Source organism: Astyanax mexicanus, chromosome 7, assembly GCF_023375975.1.
Source record: "Astyanax mexicanus isolate ESR-SI-001 chromosome 7, AstMex3_surface, whole genome shotgun sequence".
Taxonomy (NCBI): Eukaryota; Metazoa; Chordata; class Actinopteri; order Characiformes; family Acestrorhamphidae; genus Astyanax; species Astyanax mexicanus.
In genome coordinates, this window is record NC_064414.1 from 18,375,787 (window position 1) to 18,401,343 (window position 25,557).

Consider the following 25,557-nt stretch of genomic DNA (forward strand, 5'->3'; position numbering starts at 1 on the left):
CGAACTATATTTATTTATTGTTAAATATATCATAAGACATTAAACGCTGCACAAATAAATACAAAATTGGAAGATTTTTTTTAACAATAAACAAAACCTTTTTTTTTTAGCTAACAGATGCAGACAACACATTTGGTAAAGGGAAACAGGGGCTTTTTTTTATCTAAGCCATCATCTCCTATGCGTAACAACAGGCTGGTGAGTACTAAAAAAACTCTTAAGAATTCCAAAACAATAGATCAAACAGAAAAGGCTGCTTAACAAATCTACAGCTAAAAGGCATTTTAATTAATTAAACACAAATCAATACAATAGCATGTCACTGTGTGGGTCAGTGGTTGTAGATTGTGTACACCCCTGTAGATACAAAAAAATAGTGGAGAGGAAAGTTTAAAACAACCCTTCCCAGTTTCAATAACATCTGCCACTTGCTGATTAGCATCTGCAGTTAACAGCAGCCACTAATGAATGGTAGCTTCTACTGACTGGAAGTTTGCTCACAATGTATTCATGTCTCTCGTGCACAGCCCCAGGAAAGTGCTTAAAAATATATTTTATACTTTGCAAGAACATCAAATATGGACATTCATATAAGAACTTCCCCTTAAAGAATGTATTTTGTCTTTGGTAGGTTAGGAGAGATGCAACTTTACCAAGACCCAAAATGTCCTGTCTTACTGACAACACATCTGGCATTAGGAGACGGGGGCTATTCAGGGCATTATCTTTTCCTAGATGACACCAGAATTGTAGGTACCAAAAAATCTAGAAAAATAAAAATTTGAATAAACCAACCAAACGCGGTAACAAGGCTTTTAACAAAACATTAAAAACCTGCTTACATGTTTACATTATTACATTATATTAGTGTAGAAGAACCGCAAACATTCAAAACATGTTAATGTACGTCAACATAATGAATTTCAACATAAAGGTTGTTTAGAGATGATTTTTCAAATCATTAACATTTATTTTACATTTTATTTTAACATTTATTCAGTGTTTTCTGTCAGGGATGTAAGAATCTTTCTTTTGCAGACTTACAGAAAACAAATAGGTCAGTCACATTCATTTGGAGATTGACATTTAAGAAACGGCCCACCCACAGCCGAGGACACCTAAAATACAGATACAGTCTGAGTAAAAACAGCAATGGTTGGCTGTCTGGTGATGCTACTGAAATAATAAGGACTTTTATTTTGCCTATAGTGTAACATGTAACTTCTATCATATACCTGGACATGCAGGGATTCTTAGTATTTTTTTTTTTTTTTACTTTTGTGTATATCTTTGGGTAACTCCCAAAAACCTACATGGTGGTTATTCTCTTACTATAAAGCAACATAAATTAGCCAATGAGCTTAATAATAATAATAATAATAATAATAATAATAATAATAATAATAATAATATGATAAATAAAAAGTAAAGTTCCAGTTCAGCATCTCTTGATTTTGATTGGTTCAGGCAGGGAATACGTAGTTTCCTGTTTGGGCTGCCGAATGGCGGTGCAGGAAGAAAAGAAGCAGGCGGTTTTGGTAGCTTCATCTGCAGCACAGGGTTTAGTCTCGCTGCTCTAAACCGGGAATTTGGGATGTAAACGCTTTACGAGCAGAAATTTAACCGCCCCGTAGCTTTCTCCTCCTAAGTGGCTGAAGCCTTTTTTTTCCAGCGGAGCGGTCTGCAGCCCGGCGGTATGTACCGAGGCAGTAGGCCCCACAGAGCCCCGGCTGGCCGCGGCTTCGCTCCCCGCGGTCCTCCCTCCTTCACCCGGCCACCTTTTCGCAACGGCATTCCCCACGGATACCGCGGACCCCCGGAGCCGCACCGGCGCTCCCCGCCGAGGAGGAGGTACCCGTCCCCTGGAGGAAGGGGCCCGGGGGAAGAGTACCGGGGCGAAGCGCCACCCTCCCGGGACTACGGTCATGTACGTTGAGTGGACCTACACTATGAGCATTCATTCACTTGAACACAGCTATTAAACTAATTAGTTAGCTATTTTTAAAACGTTGTTCTGCAACTAAGCAATTAATTGTTTACTTAGAAAAGACACTTACCCAGTCAGCATGTTCCTGTAGAGCTCACATGGATGGAGCTTGGGTTAGGTGGGTACCAGGTGGGCATGTGCTCTGAATGGGATTAGAGCTAGCTAGTGGTGTTGTCACAAAGGGGCCCCATTATCAAAGCACACCTTAATCTCACATGGGTCCCATCTAGACCCTACTTGCAATCTACATCCCAGATTATGCCCTTGTTTAACCTCACCTGTTCCCATCACTGTCCCTGATAACGGAGCTGCAAAATACAATACAGTCCAGCAAGTGCAGTAGAAACATTGCAGGATGGGTAGTGTAAATTTATACAAACAAACAAACAAAAAAAAACACTTGGCTGCCCGATACAAAAATAACATGCACACTATTAACATTTTAACATAACATTTCTAATAGAGGCATATTAAATCTTCCCAAGATCATTTATTTTACCCAGCTTTGGATACACAAAGGCGTTATAAATATCATGACAACAATACAGACCCCACAGGGCCATGTTGTCAGGGGTATTTAGTGTGAAAAGGTATATTATAGTCCAAAGGTCTAAATGCGCCCTAATGCAAAATTAAACAGCTTACCTAGATGTACAATTCACACACTAAACTGTGCCTGGATATCTGGGAAAGAAATATAGGACAAACAAATACAGGTTTTTATGTCTTTAATTCTTGCAATGTTGGTGTTAAGTGCTGTCAATATTGCATTTTACACATTTACGTTCTGTGATAAATGCTTCAGTGTGATAAATGCTAGACAGTGATGTGATATGCAATTATATGTCACAATGAATTTACATAAGAGATGTCTGTACCAAAAAACTTATAACTTATAAAAATATATCAGTTCCTGTAATGAACATCAGAAAATGTATATTACAATTCATGTATATTAAATATATTGTAAGAGTATCTAATAGATTACCAGCACAACGCACACCACCATCCTGTCAGTTTCACTGCAGTACTGAGAATGACCCACCACCCAAATAATAGCTGCTCTGTGGTGGTCGTGTGGGTTCCTGAATATTGAAGAGCAGGTTGAAAGAAGAATAATATTCTGCAGAGAACCAGTAGGACCACAGTCTGTAATTATAGAGCTAAAAAGTTATTTTATATGCTAAGAAAAAATGAAAAAGTAGAAACAAGGAGGTTATCATAACGTTATGCCTGATCAGTGTATGTAGTGCAGAGCTTGTGCTTGTTGTCATTTGGATCCCTTTTTCACTTTCAGCTATATACTCCCTCACCCCCTCGCGGTGGGCTCCCTAGTGACCATAGTCTTGTTATTACTGTGGGAAATGAATTGACCCAGAGAGGAGGAGAGATCCCCTATGCCAGGTAAAGACACTTTTACATGTTTATTTTGTTTTGCCTTTGTTTGTTATGCAAGTGGCATGGCAGTCATGCCAAAAATGCTGTGGTCAGAGGGTTTGGAGTAGCACACCCTGGGTGTGTGGTAAAGAGATGGGATGCTCAATCCTGGTCATGGAGGTCTATCCCGCTGAGCATTTCAGAAGAAATGCACTTGATTCGAAATTTTTCACATGCCCATGAAATATTTTATTATTTGGACCAAGTAGGTTAAGGGTTGTTCTTTTCATGAAATTATCTCAAAAGTACCTTTGCTCATTTCCACAAAAAAAAGTTTGATTTGAATTAGAGTTTCTATAGATGAACCGATCCACCTTTTTTGTTTCAATCTGATTGTGATGCACATCTGCCAATTTAACAGCAATGTTTGAAAACCACACACCATGTCTTATTAGAAGAACAAAAATACAAATACAATGAATTTAAATGCATTCCAAAGCAATTTAGTTACAACAGAATATACCAAACGACAGTTTACATGAAACAACATCTAATGTCATAAAGTTACTTCGTTACAGGCTCGAGTACTGCAGCTTCATTAGGAAGAACTCTCATAACTTCACGTAACACCTAGACAGGTGATTAATTAAACTGGTTCAATTGTACAATGTAGTGTACTTCCAGCCCTCATCATGCCGGCTTTACTCACATTACAAGTAACTTACTGGTTGGCGTGTCTATTCTTAAAATATCTCCAAACCATAAAAAGGTTTTAGTCAAAGCAGCAGCTAGTTATCGCTCGCTGAGCCTGTGGTGGGTTTATGGTAAGATCTAGAACTGGAATTCACATTGGTAAAGGTTCTCAAGTTAATGTGAACCGTCAAAATAGCCAATTTTAGTGTCAAAAATCCTTATTGATTTTTGAGGCCTGTCATGTGAATAGAGCAGAAGTATTAAAACATTTATTTATTTTTTTTAATAGAACTTGGGCACTCACTCAACTAAAACACATGGCTCAATATGCAAATTCCTGCAGTGTATGTATAGAAATTAAAATACCAGGTAAATTAATCAATCAAGCAATTTGTTCAGAATACATTTTCAGTACTTTCTGTAAAAAAAAAGGCCAGTTTTTCTTTCTCATATAAGTGCGATATATGGCCTGCTGAAGACTAAACATAAAGAGCAAGAACACCTGTATACATACACCTTTTTATACAGATGCTGACCACATCTGTATGTCTGCCTCTTACATTGTGACCATTTAATACTCACTTTAACCATTTATCAAAAAAAAGGGAAACATTGTGAAAAATGACTAGATAAGTCACAACAATTTTCTGACAGTTGTTATTTTTTTTTCCGTTCATGTCTCATCTGTGCTTCTACCTTAGAGAAGCCCGTGGCTTCTGATTGTTGAAACAAGGTTTGAGGAATTAGGTGTCTTTAACATAATGCCAGTTATTTTGTCTTTTGTCTTCTCACGTAACTAGTGAGGATCAAAAAATTTGACTGTGGTAATATATGTGCATGCCAAATACATTTCTAGTTAATTATAACTCCATTCCAATGCATGATTAAATAAGCTAATATGACCTGACTAAAAATGATTTGTTGTGTAACTTGAGGTATAGTGAAGTGGTAAAGGTTTGCCTGTTGCTTTGAATTTTACCCAAGTGCCGATGATTAGTTCTCTGATTTTATTCTTTTTCAGAGACTACTCCCCACGAAAAAGCTACGATGACCACGAAGACCACATCTCGAGAAGGCGGAGTCCCAGTCGTGGCAGGAGTAGGGGTCGCAGTCCAGACAGAATGTGCAGCAAGAGTCGTCCAAGAAGCCGCACCAGAAGCCGCAGTCGCGGAAGGGCTGTTAGCCGCAGCAGGGCAGTGAGCCGAGGGCGAAGTAAGAGCAGAGCTCGCAGTAAGAGCAGAGCCCGTAGCAAAAGTCGGAGCCGAAGCAGGAGTCGGAGCCGCAGCAGGGCCCGAAGCAGGGCCCGCAGCAGAGCGAGGAGTAAGAGCCGTCCACGGAGCAGGAGCCGCAGCCGGAGCAGAGGAAGAAGCCGGGCTAGGAGTCGAGCCAGAAGCAGAGGAAGGAGCCGAAGCCACAGTGGCAGTAGCAGCAGTAGCCACAGCCGAAACAGCAGCCATAGCAGCACTGTGAAAAAAAGTGAAGACTTCAGCGAGCTTGAGAAGGCCCGGCGTCAAAAGGAAATGGAAAACATGTTGTCTATGCCCACTAAATCTATCCTGAAGAAAAGAATAGACTCCTCAGAGACTGATTCACCCCTGTTAGTACAGGTAAGGTGTGCTCGCTAATGATGGAGTTTTCTGAATTTGCTTTAAGTTTTTAAATCATTCTTGTATTGATTAACTCTATTTTGTATTCTTAAAGCTTGTATAACAGATCACAATTGTCCAGATTAGGATTATATCCAGTGTAAACAATAGTTGCCATTTATTGAGTGGTTTAAAAGAATAATTGCCTGTTAAAACTGTTAAATCTAGTTTACAGATTTTAAGGTTAACATGCAAAACTGTTTTGTACGTTACCATGTTTGTGATTGTCTAAATGGGTACTGTAGACCAAATGGTTACTGTAGACTTGACTGTTAGAGTATGTGTATATTTCTGCCTTACAGAGAGACAAGACACTTTGATATAACTTCAAATACTAAATCAAGAAATAATAAAAAAGCCAAAAAAAAAAAAATTAAGTAGAGTGGCCACTGTTGGCCAATTGAAGTAGTGTGGTCAGTGTCACTTGGTCTTTTTCTGACATAAAATAAATACGTCAGCAAGTAAGAAAATGGCTTTGACCTCTGTTTGTCTGTAATGGCTGCCTTTATTCATCTCCCTTTTAATCAGTTATGTTTGTTTCAGAACACAGATTCTCCTCATGGACACGCAGGTGGTGGTCTTTCACAGGAGGCAGAGCAGTTACTCAGTGCAGTGACCAAAAATATGGATCCAGACGTACTCACATCAATGCTTTCACAAAGTTCTAACGCCAGTGCTCTTGAAGAGCTCATTAACAGGCTTCAGCCTACCAAAGACAGTGGACATGGCCTCCCTTATTCTCATGAGGGGAGCAGCCAAGAGAATTCAGACCTCAGCCAACTTCTCAATGTGATGGCAGAGGCAGTATCCATTCCGATTCCCAAAAAGAAAAGCTTTGTAGATATTGAAGATGAGGAGAAGTTTCTTTATGGGGATGATGACGATGAGGACAGTTTTCAAGGCAAAGGCATGGCTAAAGCCGGACAAAGTAGCTTATTAGACGTATATGGGGAAACCCAAGCTGATGTTGCACTTTATCGTGAAACAAAGGTAGGACCGATGCAGCCTCACAGTGTACAAAAGAGTGAATATGGACCTTCATCTTATCTCCATGGAAATCCTGAGGAAGATGATATATGCCATTCTAAACGAGAGAGCAAGCACAGAGACAAGCAATATACTTCAAAACAGACTGAAAAGGCTCCTGATGAGGGACTTGAACATTTCCCACCTGGTGTTGGGCCCAATGATGCTAAGGTTAGGGAGGAAGTGGAGGAATATGAAAAGATACAGGACCTGCTGAAGACAATTGGGCTTGACCTGGGTGTGGCTGAGATCAGCAAAATGGCTGCCAGAACGCAAGAGCGTCTTCATGGTAAAAACCCTGGAAAGAAGCCGCCTGCTCGCCGTCAGTCTGACAGAAAACACAGAAGTCATAGCAGGAGTTACAGCAGCAGCTCTAGCAGCAGCGGCAGCAGCGGCAGTCAGAGCTGCAGTCAGAGCCGCAGCAGGAGCCGGAGCCACAGCCGAAATAGGAGCAGCAGCCGAAGCCGTAGTCGAAGCAGCAGTCAAAGCAGCAGCCGTGAGCGCACCTCGAGTCGAAGCAGGAAAAGTTCAGTCCCTCCTGAAAAGCGATCTTCGAGATCTGTGAGTCAGAATGAGAAGGAGCATCGGCCTGCTGTCAAACCTGAGGAACGACCTTGGACTAATGCTAGTCCTCAGACTCCTGAAGTTGTTAATCAAGGTAGAAATCCTTTCCCACCTCACCCTAGCCGCACAGCCCACCAGATGCCTCCCTATCCGCACCAACCCCCGCATGGAGTTATGCCACCCAACTACCACCCCCCTGGATATGACCCTTATGGGAACTACATGCAGTATATGCCCCAAGGATGGCCCATGTACCCTCCCCCAGGCATGCCAGTTCCTCCGCCAAGTCCCATGGAGGACTACAACTCTTCTGGTCCAGAGCGGCCCTACCTTAAAGTTATTGATACAGGGTCAAATCAAGGACAAGAGACCGATAGAAAAGGTATTTTTTCGTTATTTTATGTGTTTTAATGAATTTATGACAAGCCACTGAATATTTTTATTTTGTAGGACCGAAAGTGGACCCATTGCAAAGCATGAGGGTTTGCAGCAGTGGCAGTCAAAGGAAGGTGTTTGAAGAAAAGAATACAGCCAGCCAGAAACAAAAGGTAGTTACTGGAGGTGACTGAGTATAATTTCCACTGCAAATTACTAATTGTTTTAATTAGTGTAATAGTATTAATTGTGTGGAGTAATGTCTTTTTTAAGTAGTATTCTAGGACAGACAAACTTTCAGTGTCGGTAAAGATATTCTTGTAGTCTACTGTACCTCCCACAGCAGATCTTTGAAACATTTTGGGCTGGACTCCTGGGTTTAAACACCTGCAATTTATCCAGTAGTTTTTTACTCTTGTTACTATTCATTTGGGAGGATGTGAACACAATAATCACGTTTGGATGTGTACCAAAACAATGCTCCAAGCCCTTGATCTGACTCATTTATTTGGTGTACTTCACATTATAGAGTGGTGCCTGAAAGTTTGTGAACCCTTTAGAATTTTTTTTATATTTCTGCATAAATATATTAAATATACCTAAAACATCCTAAAAGAAGATAAAGAAAACCCAGTTAACCATTTATTATACTTGCTCATTTAGTTATTGAGGAAAATGATCCTGTATTACATATTTATGAGTAGTGAAAAATATGTGAACTTGTGAAATTAGCAGTTAATTTGATGGGATAAAAATAAGGTGTGAGTGAGCACCCTATTTTATTTAAAGAAGATTGATCTAGCAAAGTCTGCTCTTTTTAACACTTGTGGAAGTGCATCAAAATAATGGAGATTTCTGAGGACCTTAGAAAAAGAGTTGTTTGAAATTCACCATTCCACAGATTATGTAAAAATGCAAGACCATTGTTCAAGAGTGGTCAACCAACAAAAATCACTCCCAAGAGAAAGGCGTTTAACATGTATGTTAATGTTAATGAGTCTACCATCAGGAGAACACTGACCAGCTAGGGTGTGTATGAATTCTGATATATATCAGATAATTCTAAAGGAAAATGTTAGGACTATCCAAGAACTGAATCTCAAGAGAAGGTGGATCATGCAGCAAGACAACAGCCCTAAGGACAAGTCTTTCTGTCATAGAAGAATAAAGTAATTTTTTTGGAATGGCCAAGTCAAAGTCCTGACTGTAGTCCAATTGAAATGTTGTGGAAGAACCTGAAGCAAGCAGCTAATGTGAAGAAACCTACTAACATCCCAGAGTTAAACTGTTCTCTATGTAAGAAAGGGCAAAATTCCTCCAAGCCAGTGTGCAGGACTGTTACCGCAAATGTTTGGGTGTGGTTATATTTATGCAGAAATATAGAACATTCTAAAGGGTACTCAAACTTTCAAACACCATAGTAAATGTTTGTAAATTGCCCAGATAACTACTACAGCTATATATTTTGTTTCCTTACATTTGCTTGGACTTGCCACATATAACCTTTTGTTTTTCCTAATCCAAAACAAGTTGATAACTGACAAAATCAGACCAATTTAATGGTAGATTATCTCAAGGCTGTGAAACTATCAACATACAATGTGTAAAGATAAAAGACAATTTTATAATGGCTAGGTCATTGAAGAGCTTGAGAAGATAAGAAGGGACAGAGAATCCCGACTGAGGAAGAAAGATAGCCTAATAAAGGAGCTGGAGACACTGCGAAAGCAGCAAGGTATGTCCCTACATTTCATAAATGGCCTTCCTTTATAATAGCATCTTTAACCAGAACTGTAAAGATTCTTTTTGCCCTTTTCATTCTTGTGTGCTTCAGGGGAACTCTTGAGAAAGAAGAGGAGGGAGAAAGATGGACACAAGGATCCCGTTCTCATAGAACTTGGACAACTTCAAGAAGATGTGATGGCCCAGATCTCTAAGTTGCGTGCCGAACATGAAGCAGCAGAAAAGAAGCATGAAGAACTTGTGAAGGTTGCATCTATCCTTGGTTTGGACCACAGAAACCTCAGAGGCTCTGGGGACCGTGAGCAGCAGTCTACCCAGAACAAGTCAAAGGAGATCGCCAGAAGCCCAGAGAAATCTAAGGCTGCCTTAAACACTTCCACAACAAAGGTAGAATTCCTTATGCTGATAAAAACTAGGCCCACAGAGAAGGTGTCATGGTTTAAAAACAAACCTCTAAAAATAGAAATTCTCTGGTTAGGCTAACTTGTTCATTTAGATCTAGAGGACAGCCCTGATGTTAGGTATTCACTTTATTATTTATCATAAATTATTTAAAAACAAAGATTTATTAAAGAAATATACAAATTCACTTTACTTTATAGTTTATCTTGAGTTTATCTTTAGCTCTGCTTTGGAATGAAGACTACAGTATTATGTGTATATTAGAATATTGCAACAGAACATCTTGCTTAAAAAGCACATATTACTGTGGTTTTCTGACTTTTAACGCACACTGGATTAAACATCTAAGTCAAACAAGCGCTGAATGTTAATCTACACAGATTTCTCTCCTGAAAACCGTTTATTTGGGTGAGTTAAGTGCTTCCATTTATTTACAGTAAGCTTAGATTTACAGTATTTTGTCCAAGGATGACCGCTAGCTGCGGTTAGCAGTGCTAGCCAGCCCTGGTTAGCAGCACTTCCCAGCTCCGGTTAGTAGCAAAGCCAGCTTTGGTTAGCAGTGCTACCCAGCCTCAGTTAGCAGCATAGCCAACCCCGGTTATTAGCGCTACCCAGCGTATTGACGATTTTTGCGAAAATCAAAGAATTTTAGGTGCACCTTATAGTCCAACACATACGGTAACCTATAAATGTATGCGCATTTATATTTATTCTCAGCACCTTAACAATGGCTAGGTGTGCCAAGCTCAACCCAAGCTAGTCTTTTGTTGACCAGTAAAGAAATATCATTGCATTGCAATGTGTATGTGTTTTGGGCCAAAATGCATCCCTTATTCTTATAAACCCCTAGAATAGCTTTGCTCATTGACATTTTTCTCTTAGAAATAATAACCAAAACATAAATCTGTATAAGAGACTGAAAAACAATTGGTCAAGCTAATAGAATTGAATGTAGAAACGTTTGAGACATTTGGAAAATCTTCTTTCAGGTAGGTATTCACATCCACTTCAGTTATGTAATGAGTACAATAGATCTTTGTGTTGAAATTTAGTTTTAAGGATGTTTTCATTCTTATCAGCTTAGGCCTAATTAAAATGAACCCTGGTGTGAGTTCTCAGCTAGTGCAATTTGTGTGAAAAAGTGTGATGGCTGCCTTTTGAATTCAGATGTATACCAAACTATCTTATAGGCAGCACAGTGGCAAATACTCATTACCAGCCAGTGTTTTACTCCTTACTGTGCACAAGCTTGGCTCAGCTCCACCAAAATGACTGGGCTATTCAATGTTGTTCAATGTTGGGCTATACTTCAGATTATTCATAGCATGCAGCTAGAAAAAGGTAATTTTGTTGTTTTAGATATTTAGATATAGGTAATTTTCAACATACCAGCTGATGTAGTATAATCCACTTTTACAACTTTTTTGGATATATTTTCTATTTATGACTTAGTTTTATGTGCCGTTTCCCTTAATGCAATAGTGGCAGTGGCTTGTGTTTAAACAGTGTATGCAGTCAAAAGAACAGTTGATTGTTATTAATGAAAAAAATGCAAGATTTTTTTTTTTCTTATTCATGTTTTATTTGACTTTGTAAGCAAGCTTGAGCTAGAGATTGATTTGCTGGACAGTAATTTGGCCTTCTTCTGGACTATTTGTTTCCTCCTGTAGAGAATGCAGTGTAGTCCAGGACTAAACCAAATTCCTGTATGGGACCTGGACCTGAAACCAGGTCTAAAATTTAACTGTAAAGGCCAACAAAAAAAATACTTCTGACATGATTGAAATGATTGCAGTCATATTATCCCTGGTCCTAAGGTGGTTTTATTCAGCATAATGAGTTTGAGTTTTATAAACAGCCAGTTTTTCACTTTAACAAAGTCCTTTGTAAATGATCAGTTTAGACATAATCATGCCAGGTATATCATCTCTGTTTGACAAAAACCTTGTTCCAAAAACTTTACTGGAAAAAGAAAAAATGTAAGCAATTGCAAGTAATTTATTATGTCAGTAGCAACAATATGTTTTGTCTGACATAAACTCTGTGTGATATCGGTGGTGGTGTTGTGATGTAGGTATTTTTTTCCAGCAGCTTCTTTGGACAACTGTTGGGTAACGGAGCTGAATACAATTCATTAAAGTATTAAATCTCATCTAGCTAGTAGTATATTGAATCTATGAAAAAGAAAAAAAAGTAGGATGTAAAATCAACTGTTTCTGGAAACTAGAATAATTCTTATTCTGCTATAAAGAATGCTGAAGATTTTTCTTATTTGTGGTGTATAAATGAATTTTGACCCGTCATAATGATGCCCGATTGAATTTTATTTACTGCAAGATTTTACATTTAAACAAAACCTTTTTTTAGTGTTAGATAGGTGCGTAATTCCTGATTATTTGTCAAAAGCAAGTAAAAAAAATTAGTCCGTTGGTAAATCCATCTCAGCTGGAGCACAGATGACCTTAATTGCAAAGGTAAGACTGCTTTGTTGAACTTCAGTAATTGGGAATCAGGATTTTCTTTTCTCTATTTTTTTTTTTTTTAAACACTGTTTCTTCATTGGTATCTGTTGCTTAAGCTTAGGTGCCTCCATATCTTCATTTTGCTTCTGCCTTCATTTGAGCTTGCCATTTGCTAATATGTTATTTGTCCTTCCTAAACCAAACTAGGTTTCCAAGCCTTCAGCCGCAGCAGCCACTGCCCCGGCACCAGATACGCCAGCTGAGCTCATTGAATACTATGATGCGGGAAACCACTGGTGCAAAAACTGCAACATTACTAGTGGTTCCATGTTTGATTTTTTTACACACTTGCACAGCAAAATCCATAGGAAGGTATGTTTGGCTTGTCTCAATGTTTACATTTACAGGTGCATTTGGCTTTTATATGTAATTTTTGTTTTTGAACATGTTCATTTTTATGCTGCACTGTTTGTTTATAATTTAGGATACTTTTAGAAATTAGGCAATAAATTGTACATTTTATTTAAAGACTTTAGATCCCTACGACAGACCTTGGGCACCAAAGTCTGAGACTGAAAAGAAACGGCCCTCAGGAGAGCAAATTTCCAAACCAGCAAAAGGTAGGAGCTCATTGTAAAAATAATAAAATTATTGTCTTTATTCTATACATGGGTAAGGTGTTTGAAAAGTTTATTTTTCATTTGTATTTTAGGCTCAGAGTTTCTGCTTCCTGTGAGAGGATTTTTCTGCCAATTGTGTAAACAGTTTTTTGGGGATCCTATTTGTGCAGAAGCCCATGTCACATGCCATAAACACAACGAGGTGTACAAGGTAATTTTTTCATTAAAAAAATTATTTGACAGATATGTAATATATTTTCAAATCATTGTTTTAATAATGTGACTGCTATAATATTCCATATTATATTTTTGACCTGGTAAATGCTAAGCAAATCGGGGCTAAATTTGCTATGAATAAAAAAATGAAGCTGTAAACTCTAGGTATGTTCCTATGATGGTAATAGCTGTAAGAATTTATTGTGCAATATATAAGAGGGACCTCAATATATTTCGCCGCATTGTTACCCGTTGTATGTAGTTTTGTGTATTTTGTCAGAGAAGGTGCTTTTCTTTAATTGTGGTTAATAGGTTAATAATTGGTATATTTTTATGACTATGGTAATACATCAAGCTTGGGTACACATCGGAAGTAATGTCACTCTGATTTGTCATCAAGAGCAATTTATTTTCTTTGGCTTTCTGTTTTAAATTGTAAAATCCTAGGAGTGTATTGTCATGAATGGGCTAGTATGTTGAGTAGAAAAAATATATATATACATTTATTTTTTATTTGATATTCTTGTATATCATATGTTCAGGGTTTTATTGTATTACTATTCTTTTTGTATCACAATTATATCAGTGACATTAAGGGTCTTAAAATAAAAATATTGTTAATTTCAACAATTTCTGGGACAGTATGTATCTGGATATGTGGCTTTACCACCATGCCATTGACGACATGTTTAATGTGGCTTTGCTGTACAAGTCAAGTTGAGCTAAAATATTGTGCATGTGATTTCTACACAATAGTTATTTATTATGTTATTGTTTTACATTTGTCTTTCTTTTTCAACAGAAACAAATGTATGAGAATCCTCTCTACGAGCAAAGAAGAAATCTTGATCGCCAGGTTGGCATGGAGAGTGAAAGGAAGGTCGAGCACAAAAGGAAGCATGATGATGACGATGACTCCAAAGATGACAATAAAAAGCCCAAGCTCATCAAAGATGAGGGGAAAAGGGAGGAACCTAAATACAGCAAGGAAGGAGAACACAAGGCAAAGTACAACAAAGAAGAAGAGAAGGAGGAAGAAAAACAAAAAATCAGAAAGGAGGAGCAAGAGCGGATTAAGTATAGGAAAGAAGAAGAGGAGAGAGAGCGGTATGCAAGGGAAGCAGAAGAGAGGGGCAAGTATAAAAAGGAGCAGGAGGACCGGTATCGACAGAAGAAAGAGGAAGAAGAGAGATATAGGTATAGGGACGATAATCGGTACAGGTACAGGGATGAAGATGACATGTATAGGTACAGAAAGGAGGATGAGAGATCTAGGTATGGCAGAGAAGATGAAAAGAAATACAGGTATGGTCGTGAACCTGAGGAAGACAGACGACCAAAATACAGAGAGGATGAAGGGGTAAAGTGGCCAAAATCGAAATGGGAGGACGACGATGACGAGAACAAGTCAAGAGATGAGAAAAAGGATGATAAATGGCAACGTCAAAAAGCAAAGGCTGGGCGATCCAAAGACATTTTGTCCAAAGCCCCTGTAAAAGATAGCAAGACTGAGCCTGAGAAACCCAGTGAGCTTCCTAAAGTCCTGTCTGGGCCGAGTCCAGCTATGCTTGCAAAGCTTCGCAAAAAGAATGAGGAGGCTGCTGGTCGTCCTGCCTTCGGAAAGTTCACCTGGAAAAAGCCTGAAAAGACAGCACTGGAGAAAGAAGCAGAAAGAATTGCTGCACAGTTCACAAAGGAGGATGAAGAGAGTGCTGCAGCAGCAGCACTGGAGGCCAACAAAGACTCTGAGGACCCAGATGCATTTGCAAAATCTGTGGCTGTTGCCAAAAACATTGCGATCAAATTGTCTAGCAAGCCTACTCTTCCCCCTTCCCAGGAGTGGGTGGCGTTTAACCAAAACAAAGTTCGGCCTACTTTACCTCCCACCCCCAATTTTCTGAGAAAGTCCAGCATTGGACCCCAAAACAAACCAGGCCCAACTATGGTCAGCAAGTCACCTGGGCCTGTGACAAAAGACCAGGCTCAGAATGAGGGTGTGATCTCAGCTGATCTTATCTCTAAAGCATTTGGAGGACAAGAGGTGGAGTTAAAAGTTTCGGGTAATAAAAATGTTTCTCCTACTTCAAGCTCCCCAATAACTGCTTCAACACCAACCCCAACAACTACATTTATGCCCCCTCCACCAACTACTTTTATGCCTCCTCCAGATACTTCTATGCCACCACCAGCATTCACAGTGAAGAACGTTGAAGCCGTCCAGCTTAAGGCTCCTCCTCCACGTATAATCAGTCTTCAGTCTGATGTAGCTGCTCCTGGTGTACCTAAGGAGGAGCAGAATCTGACTGTACTGGTCCGTCCTCCACCCCAACTTAAGATCAGCACCAACGATTCAAAATCAGACAAACCTAAAACGAGCCTTGCTGCAGCGAAAGCTAAAGATTTATTTGACATTTTCTACAGTGGCAGCAGCACTATGGTTGGCTCCAGTGTTGCAAGTGCAGGCAGTAAAATTGTGCCTAAATCCAACTCTAATGCTAACACTAAACATCAGGGGACCATGCAGAGTCAAGCAAGTGAAAAATCAATAAAGAATGAGGGCCCAGAAACTGAAGACTCATCTGAGGTCACACAATCAAAGTGTAAAGAATCATCTGCAGATAAAGAAATTGAATCTCCCACAGTGGGTAAGGGTGCTTTAGATGAGGAGCCACAAATGGATGAAAAGTCTCTAGGTAAGAACTCACAAGTGGATGAAGCCTCCATGGATGAGGAACCACAAAGAAGTCAAATGTCACTTGATGAAGAACCACAGGTAGATAAAATCTCTTTAGGTGAAGAACCACAAGTAGATAAAAGCTTTGTAGATGAGAAACCAGCAGTAGATAAAAGCTCCTTAGGTGAAGTACAACAGGTAGACAAAAGCTTTGTAGGTAAGGAACCAGCCGTAAATAAAAGCTTTGTAGGTGAGGAACCAGCGGTAGATAAAATCTTTGTAGTTGAGGAAACAGTGGTAGAAAAAGTCTCTCTTTGTGAGGAAATACAGATGAATCAAAGCTCTCTTGGCGAGGAACCACAGGTGGATAAAGGGTCTCCGTGTGAGGAACCAGTGGTAGATGAAGGCTTTCTTGGTGAGGAACCACAAGTGGATGAATGCTCTCCATGTAAGGAACCACAGTTAGATAACAGCTCTTCATGTGAGAAACTGGTGGTCAATAAAGGATCTCTTGTTGAGGAAGAACCAATGGATAAAAGCACTCTAGGTGAGAAACCAGTGGTAGAGAAAAGCTCTCCTGCTGAGGAACCACAGTTGGATAAAAGCCCTCCATGTGAGGAACCAGTGGTAGATAAAGGCTTTCTTGGTGGGGAGCCACAGTTGGATGAATGCTCTCCATGTAACGAACCACAGGTAGATAACACTTCTCCATGTGAGGAACCAGTGGTAGATGAAGACTCTCTTGCTAAGAAACCACAGGTAGATACCGGCTCTCTAGGCAAGGAATCCGAGATAGATAAAGGCTTACTTGCAGAGGAACCACAGATGGACCAAAGTTCTCCAAGTAAGGAACCTGTTTTAGATAAAGGCTCTGTTGTTGAGGAACCACAGTTGGACAAAAACTCAAAGACTTTGGAGCTCTCGCTAAATGAAGAGAACTGTGAGAATATGGAAATAATTGCTCCCAGTAATGAAGCCACCTCTTTGGAGTGTGAGCCTAGCTCAACAATCTTGGAGAACATTGAGATTATGGATACAAGTGGTGGTAAACAGGATGGGGAAACCCCTCTGGACCCTGAGGAGGCTATGACTGTTTCATTTTCTCCTCCACCAGGGTCTTTCACAGAGCAGCTGAATCTGGACACTTTTGAGTTCAATTTTGACTCTTTGTAAAGGACCTTCAGACAGTAGGTTTAGGGGTGTGCATGAAACATCTGAATGTTTCGGTAACTTTGATTTTGAAACATTTCATTTGCTTTGTTCGTTAAGATATTTCACACCTTTTCTCAACCTTTTGGCAGGTAATGCCAGTGAAATGGTGGACTGACAAACACTCATTCTGAAGTGAGTGCTGGACAGGAGATTCCACTGAAAGAATTCTCATCACGTAATTAATCATAAATACATGTAAAATGTTAAACGGTATTTTTTATGTACATGGTTTTGAACTATCTGCTTTTTCCTTGCTTTGTTTGCAGCTGAAACGGTTCCTTTTTTTTGTTACAAAAAAAAGGTAATGTAAAACATTTGTGTTCTTGGGTTCCATTTGAATTTATGTGTAAATCCATTCTCTCCATTTCATTAGTAAATGAAAGTAAATGTAAGATATTTTAATACAGGAGCAAGAGAGAACCAACCTCAGAAGAGAAAAAGGTATGGAGTTCATGCTGCAAGGACAAAGTATCTTGAAATATGTTTGTTCAGCGTAAGATATTTTCCTGTACACAGCTCTTTCTAGAAAAGAAGCAAGATCTACATATTCCTCTTTTTTTAAGACACATTGTGAATATCACTGTTTGGTTTTCCTCCTTAAGATAAATAGAACCAGATGTTATCATCCTAGAAGTGCTGTACTCTTGTCAATTTTATTATTGGCATACTGTTAATCTGTACTTGCTGGTGTAAAAGTTGTAGTTCAAATAAACTTCAGTCATCTGCGTTTGTGTATTTCTAACTGTAGCTTGATAGTAACATAATTTAGTGTCAATTACGTTTGAGTTAAGTGAACGTGTTTGTCTTTACATATTTTAGCAGTATATGTAACTGGTTAAAATATTGCATAGCTACTTTATATTGTTATTTGGGGCATTGTATGTGAATCAGGGCACAGTATGTGAATATGTTGGTGCAAGGGGGTGGGTGGTACATCCTAACACATTTTGCTTGTCTTGTCTTGTTAGAATAGTTGACCAAGATGTTTTATACATCAAATCTTTAGCTCTCCACAAAATGGCCAAAAAAAAAAAAGTCGCCACCTGGATTTACCTAAGCAAATAATGTGGGGCTGCTGCAGTTGGCCAGGTCTAGGTTTAGCAACAGTATGTGCTGAAAGAATGAGGTCAGCTGACTACCTGAATACACTGAATATAGACCAGGATATTCCTTTAATGGATTTTCTCTTCCCTGATGGCGCGGCCATATTCCAAGATGACAATGCCAGGATTCATGGGGCTGGAATTGTGAAAGAGTGATTCAGGGAGCATGAGATCATCATTTTACACATGGATTGTTGATCACAGAGTCCAGACCTTAACCTCATTGAGAATCTTTGGGATGTGCTGGAGAAGGCTTGGTGCAGCGATCAGACTCTATAATCATCAGTGCTGCAAGATCTTGGTGAAATGTGGCAAAGTGAGCCTTCATGTCACAAAACTGGCAAAAATAAAATTCATCTCCTTTAGGGGCTTCATCTGAAACTGAGTATCAATATCATGTTAATACTGTGTTTTTGATCATTCTTATATTATCTCTGTTGTTGTGACTTAACTAAGCCTCTTTACATCATGTTTATTTATTGAACTAATTTGGCTCGAACAACAAAAATCAACTGAATTAATTGTTTCAGTTAAACTTTTTACAGTTGCGCCTACACTTCAATTTTATACTGCTTGGCCTTATCCAGATATAATCAAGTCTAATACATGTTTCTGTAATATAGGGACTAAAAAGATCAGTGTTAATTTTTTTTTTTTTAATGTTAGGTGTTGTGCCCCACCTTCCCCGTCCTATACAGGTGTGTAAAATCTTCACAGCTTTATAATGTGCTTGACTTGTACAAATGTGTTGTGTATGCTGATCTCAGGTTTGGTTAGACAATGCCAACTGAAAGAAATTGATGTGGGCTGTGTCTGAAACTAGAAGTACCTAGCTTACGTAATGTCGTGCTGTCCAAGTAGCCTCGGTGGGAAGTGCAGAGAGTGAAGAACTAATCATGAAGGCAACAATTTATCAAAAGCTTACTGCTACATGTGAGAATTTAGGCATGTTATTATCCAATAGCCTTTTTGCCCAAAAAATCAAAGGCAAGATTACTGAACAGACTCAGACTTGACTGATTACTGTCCTGCAGATGCAGATATTGTATAAAACACACGGGAAACATTTCTTTCTTTTTCCTGAATTCAACATATCTTTGCCTCTTTCAGTACACCAGTAGATATTGAAATTACATGCTTTTGACAGTTAATTATTTGAATAGTTGAAGTAAATACATTTGAGGCAACAGCACAGCGCTTCAGCCATGAAAGAAGAATGAAGAACTTACCTGTTCCAGAAAGGTAAGTGTAAACAAAAACATTTTTGAGTTTATTCATTTTTGGTTGGTGTTCTGGACATGGTATTGTTATTTTTTTTCTGTCAATGAAAAATCTTGATTTAGAATTATGTGTAGCCTAGGACTGGGCTTAAACCTAGTCTGTGAAACCAGCTCTTTTATGTTTATGCTTTGTCTTTTAATGTTGGCCTCAAATCGATTTAAAACCTATAAACAATTAAACCTTGTAACATTATCAACTACTGGGGACTGTGCAGCTCTTTTATAATATTGGAAAAATAAAAACGTATTGACATTGCCTCACCTTGTCTTAGTTCTCATCATGTTACTGAAGGACCTACATTCACATCTCCAGTAGGAACATAATGTAAAAGCACGTGGAGTGTACATCTACATTACACCTCTAGATGATGCCATTTTCATCCATGATTGCTGTGGCCTAAGCCAATGTTTTAACCCCAGTCCTGAAGTCACACTGTCCTTCACATGTTCATGCATTCCCTGGTCCCAACTTACCTGATTCCACTAACCAGATCATTAACAAGCTCTTTCATAGTGGCTAGAGGTGTGTTAACCTAGGGAATCCTCTAAACCGTGTAGAGCAGGGTGCCCCTGGAACGAGGGGAGAGCAGCATTGGTCCAAGTGTACAATAACAAATGCTCAGTAGCAAACAGGCTCTTTATTTTAAAGTGTCAGTTCAGTTGATTTTGGCCTCCACCTTTGACCCATATGTGTAGTGAACACACAAACACCAGGAGTTTTGGTTAGCTATTGCTGTAGTTCCCAGTGAAGGTTAAGGGCCTTGTTCATAGGCCCAATTGTGGCAGATGGCAAACCCAGGCATTGAATCCACAACACTGTCACCAATATCATGGTACACTAATATCTGAGACTCCACTGCTTCACTGATAAATTGAACAGACATAAGTATTAAGCCCTCTAGCTCATCAACCATCTGTCCATATTGTTTTTAAAACTTTTTCCTGGACAGTATCATGGTGGATCCATGGCCAACACAATCACTGGACAAGACAATAGTCCATCACAACGTATTTCACTATTTTTTGGAAAGTGTAAATTAATACTGAAGTCATGTAGACTAGGAAGGAACATAAGCAACCATAAAGTAAACTTAAATGTTTTAAATAATACAAAATATGTTTAACTATTTAAAGTATGCACCTTATGCTTTGATTACACACTCTTGGCATTCTCTTAATCAACTTCATGAGGTAATCACCTAAAACGGTTTCCCAACAGTCCTGAAGGAGTTCCCAGAGGTGCTAAGCACTTGTTAGCTGATTTGTCATGACTGTGGACCAACCCATGCCAAACCATCTCACTTGGGTTTAAATCAGAAAATTGTGGCAGCCAGGTCATCTTTTGCAAAACTCCATCACCCTGTTTCTTGGTCAAATAACCCTAACATTGCCTGGAGTTCTGTCATTGTCCTGTTGGAAAACAAATGGTGGTCCCACTAAGCTCAAACCAGGTGGGATGGCATGTCGCTGCATAATTCTTTGGTAGCCATGCTGATTGAGTGTGCCTTGAATTTTGAATACATTTCCAGCAATGTCACAAGTAAAGCACCCCCATACCATCACACTTCCTCCACCATACTTCTCAGTCAGAACTACACATGTAGAGACTATCTGCTCACATTTCCTGCATCTTACAATAAAGGCGTTTGGAACCAAAAATCCCACTCATCAGACCAAAGGCCAGATTTTCACTGGTCTAATGTCCTTTCCTTGTGTTTCTCCACCCAAGCCATTATTTTCCTCTTGTTGTTCTCCCTTAGAAATGGCTTCTTTGCAGATATTTTACCATAATGTCCAGATTCACTGAACAGTTAATGTTGAGATGTGTTTGCTACCTAAATTCTGTGAAGTGTTTAGGTGGCTCTTATCTGTGGTGCTGTTAACTTGCGGTTTCTGAATCTGGTAACTCTGATGAACTTACCCTGAGCAACAGAGGTAACACTTGGTCTTCCTTTCCTGGGGCAGTCCTGATGAGAAACATCATTAGGTTTTATTTATTAATTTTTTTAACCATAACCACAAAATATTGGCATGTATCCAAGCATTTTTTTTTACCCAAACAAAAGTCACACATTTAATATTAATATTTAATATTAATAGGTAAAAGAAGTTATTTTTATACTTTTTAATATTAATGCAAATACTTTTATGTGTTTTACTGCACAAATTCAGTTCTTGATGCACAGGAAGACTTTCTAACCAACTGTTTTGGTCTAAAATAAAACCAGCGATATAAGTTCTAACACATTCACAAATTTTTACTAAGAATTACGTTTCATCTACACATATATAAAAACATACTGACTAGACAGGATGACATCTTTATTTTAATTTTGAGTGTTCATATGTTCCCACCTATCTACATTTTCAATCTTACATTCTTATATAAATTACAGTTTTACTATATTTACTAGTAGAGATTATAAATCCAGATGTTTACTATGTAATTCTGAATAGTAAGTCCATATCAATAATATTATTAACCTAAAATATCTTTAAAATTATATTATATAAATCTAAAACTGCAGCTATCCTAAATGCACATTTCTATTATTCAAAACTACATTGGAAATATACTGAAATAGATGTATGGGAGGAGGCATGTGTGTTAGTCTTTACCCTCCTGAGTGGGTTAGGTAATTGGCCTTGTAGATTGAAGAGAAAATTGGATAAAAATAGAAATGAATAAATGAAAAAAAAAAAAAAAGAAATATACTGATTTATTATTTGAACTTGTCCGAATTATTTTACTGGTATTGTGACCTGAGAAATTACAGTGTAGACACTGTAACTTTATATGTGGGGTTTCAATAGTAAAAAGTAATTTTAAATAAATCAGAGTAAAATTTAATGTAAATCAATGGTACCATTTAACTATTAACGTTAAATTAACTTTAAGGATACAGTATGTGGTCCTGCTAATGTGGCTAGTCATTATGTATTTATACATCTGCTCTATAAATTTCTGTTAGTCAAAACTAGCTAAGTTACACTATAGATATCTGTACTTCGAGTTTTCACTAATATAACGTTACTGATAATGATATAATTGAATCGCTGGTGTGACTTTAGACTAAATACCATTCCTAACCAACACTTGTGGCCAGCGCCGACGGTGGATACGGCGATACTCCCAGACCCGAGATCCCTCCCTCAACATTGGGAAAAAAACGAGCCCCAATAGTAAAATCGCGCAGCTTGTCTCCAGGCCGTGTCGCTCAGCCCGGACCAATGGAAATGTGCTCGGCCTGCAGGGGAGCGCAGTGAGGCGGTGTGTGAGAGAGAGAGAGAGAGAGGTACTGAGAGAGACGAGCGCCAAGTGCTGCAGAATCTGTCACGGAGCTGCCGTGAAAATAAGACAAGAACATCTGCAAGATGCCGAATAAAACTAAAAAAGAAAAGGTAAAGTATTGACGCCGCTGAAGACACGAGCTTTGTGTTTTTATTGGGTTGTGTAATTTCTGACGGACTGTGAGTTTGTTTGTCATGTTTCTCCTACAAAAAGGCCTGAGTAACGATAGCTAGCTTAAATGCTAACATAGCTATCTAGCTAACGCTAATACAGCCCGGGCTTCTAACCCGCCACATAGCCCGGCTAACGCTAACCAAGCCAGTTAGCCAGCTACCCAGCTAGAAAGTGAAATCTCTAAGCTAATGAAAACCGAGCAAAAATAATAGTTAGACATTTTAACTACCGTTGCTTTAAATAGGTACAACAGCATCTACTGTTATCCAGCGTTAGCTAGTTAATTAATTCAGTCCCCGCTTATATGAAGCTAAGCAACCTGCTTACCATTAGTCGCTTTTTAACCTCTTTTAAGGCTAACTGTCTGTCAGTGTGGGTTTTCTCCTCAGTTGAATTTAAAGCCGTCTGATTTCGGCGTTTATTCTTAAATATGTAGTTGGTTAGGTACATAGCTCGCTAGCTAGCTGTATGGGTATTTTTTATCACGTTAACCTATAACTAGCTACACTGCTCTCTTTACCTGTAGTAGGACTTGTTAGCTGGACGTTTTTCTTGAGCTTCGCTGCTGCTGCTGCAGCGCTGCTGACTGCCCGGTCTATCAGACTCAGGCTCCGGGATGTTGACACTGACGGCAGCTGCCCGGGCTAACGTTGTCTTTCCTCACCGTTAGCCACCTCGGCTTTAACAGTATCTAGCCAACGTTAGTTAGTTAAATAAACCAACTAGCTAAGCTATATTTACATTAACATTTGATTCTAAAGAGCCAGAAGTTTGAATTTCCAGCAGGAAAAAAACTAGCAAGATAGCTAAATTTTTCTTCATTTTTTTTACAGTATTTAGCGAGTTTACATTAGCGTTAGAGTAAAGGTAGTTGCTAGACATTTAGTTAACTAGCTAGCGTTAGACTGCGGATGGTCGGTTTATGGAGGTGAATCGCAGCGCCGGTGTTATATCGAGTTAAGCTACCCATCGATATGTGCTACTTAGCGGCTCGACGCATGCACAAAACTCTCATTTTTACTGTTTTCATGTATATTTTTCCTAACGGTGGGTAACCCAAGTCCACAAAGTAAAAATCTATCTCATGGTTTTGTACCAACTGCCTGGGCGGCTCTGTGTTTAGCTGAGCTGCAGCAGAGCCGGCAAGGCAGTTGGTACAAAACCCTGGGATGGATTTTTACTTTCTGGACTTGGGTTACCCACCTTTTCCAGTGTTACAACCGTGTAATAAAATATAATGAAAAAATCACATTGCCTTAACCTTATCCTAATACAGCGATTTAGGCTATTCAAATTTGATCATACCGACATTTCTACTGCATCCAGCATGTTCTAATAATTTGTATTCTTACAGTTAAACACACACTAGTGTAGCACGGTTTGACAGGATAGCAGAACTTGACAGAACCCCGGACTGTGCGCCAGTTCTGTCTGCAATAATCTAACCTAGCTAACCTATATAATCTGAATTACAATCTGACAGCTGGCATTAATTCGGGTTATGAAGCTCTTCCCTACGACGGGCGGTCAGTTATCGTTAGCCCGCTCTGTGAGAAGTGTGTGAAGCTGTAGTTAGTTTAGCTAACCTAACTAACGCTAGCTGTATGATGGTGATGTGTCGTTTCAGTGTTTTCACTTCACTTTATGTCCTGTAGCTCCGCATTTTATTGACTCATTTAACACTGTTTTTTATAACCCGTTTTAGGAAACGCCGAAATCTGCAAAAAGCAGCACCAAGAACAGTAACGTCGGCGGTGGGAAAGATACTGGAACTGAAAATTCAGATGAGGTAAGAGATTCAGTTGAACTGTTCAACATTTCTTACTATAGTTGTTCTCATAGTAGTCACACACTGCAGTTCACACTATGGGGAATTGTGAATGAAACTCAACACATAAAGTTAGAGTGTATAACTAATGTTACTAATGTTAAACATCAGCGATTTGCGTATTTGATATTAGTGCATCATCGTAACTTTACATTACTTTAATGCTGTTCAGGCCAGGGTAATGGCTGAATCTATACTTTTATACTTCACTCCGAGGACCATTAGAGCACTCAGACTGGATCCTGAGTACAGTATGTTTAATCAGGAAGGGAGCGGTTGACTGGAGCAGCTGACCTGTGTGACAGCAGGCGCCTCAGCTGCGCTTTCTAGCTGAATGCCTGTGGAGAAAGGCCGTGACTTGTGTTTCCTGCTAATAAAATGCCTCTCTGCTAACCTACCAAAACAATTTTTTTAGAAATGTTTTTTGATGCATAATAATAATTTATTAATAAAGTTGTTGGATTTGGTAGTGTTGGTAGTGGCCTTGTTGTTGTTGTTGTTGTTATTCTTTTTTTACCTGTGCTGTCCAGTTCAATTTAATGTTTTATGTTTATTAGATACATGTGTAGTCAGTGGACCTGTAGTATTCATGGGAACTTGTTGCCTTACTGTGCTGTTTTCTTAATAGTTAAGAATTTATTTTACATGGTTTAGCCTTTGGTAGCTGTGCTAGAATATTCACTATGTTAGTAAATGATCTTGTAATAAAAAGGAGTCGTTCACATGTTGAATTCATTGTTGAGCTATATGTCTGTATTTCCTGTATTCCTTAAATATATATTATTTTATTTATTTTTTTATTTTTAATTTTCCTTTCAGAAAATAGGGCATGTTTGTTTTTGGTGAGAAGGAAAATGACTGTGGGTGTAACTGATAACAGGTT

The 25,557-nt window shown here is 38.9% G+C and overlaps 2 protein-coding genes across 4 annotated transcripts in view; both read left to right on the top strand.

The window, feature by feature from the left end:
* Positions 1-1,476: 1,476 nt before the first annotated feature.
* On the top strand, positions 1,477-17,724 carry znf318 (zinc finger protein 318). 2 transcript variants are annotated; one of them, XR_007440088.1, is made up of 12 exons: positions 1,477-1,927; positions 3,285-3,391; positions 5,079-5,664; positions 6,247-7,675; positions 7,744-7,841; positions 9,304-9,403; positions 9,503-9,798; positions 12,483-12,647; positions 12,805-12,895; positions 12,988-13,106; positions 13,914-17,298; positions 17,405-17,724. XR_007440088.1 is itself a non-coding variant. In XM_007247375.4 (11 exons), exons 1-11 carry the CDS (start codon positions 1,697-1,699, stop codon positions 16,956-16,958), a joined length of 6,267 nt encoding a protein of 2,088 aa, XP_007247437.3. In that variant the 5' UTR covers positions 1,477-1,696; the 3' UTR covers positions 16,959-17,724. The 2 variants fall into 2 exon arrangements, 1 of the variants encoding a protein (XP_007247437.3); XM_007247375.4 differs by having other exon boundaries at positions 13,914-17,724.
* Positions 17,725-22,642: 4,918 nt separating this feature from the next.
* Positions 22,643-25,557, top strand: part of ppp2r5d (protein phosphatase 2, regulatory subunit B', delta) — a 31,170-nt gene continuing 28,255 nt past the window's right edge. The window contains exons 1-2 of one of the 2 annotated variants that reach the window (XM_049481242.1): positions 22,643-22,782; positions 24,552-24,635. In XM_049481242.1, the coding sequence (XP_049337199.1) occupies positions 22,756-22,782; positions 24,552-24,635 (111 nt within the window). In that variant the 5' untranslated portion in view covers positions 22,643-22,755. Of the gene's footprint in view, positions 22,783-24,375; positions 24,457-24,551; positions 24,636-25,557 lie in introns of those variants that run through there. The other variant, XM_049481243.1, reaches the window with a different exon arrangement.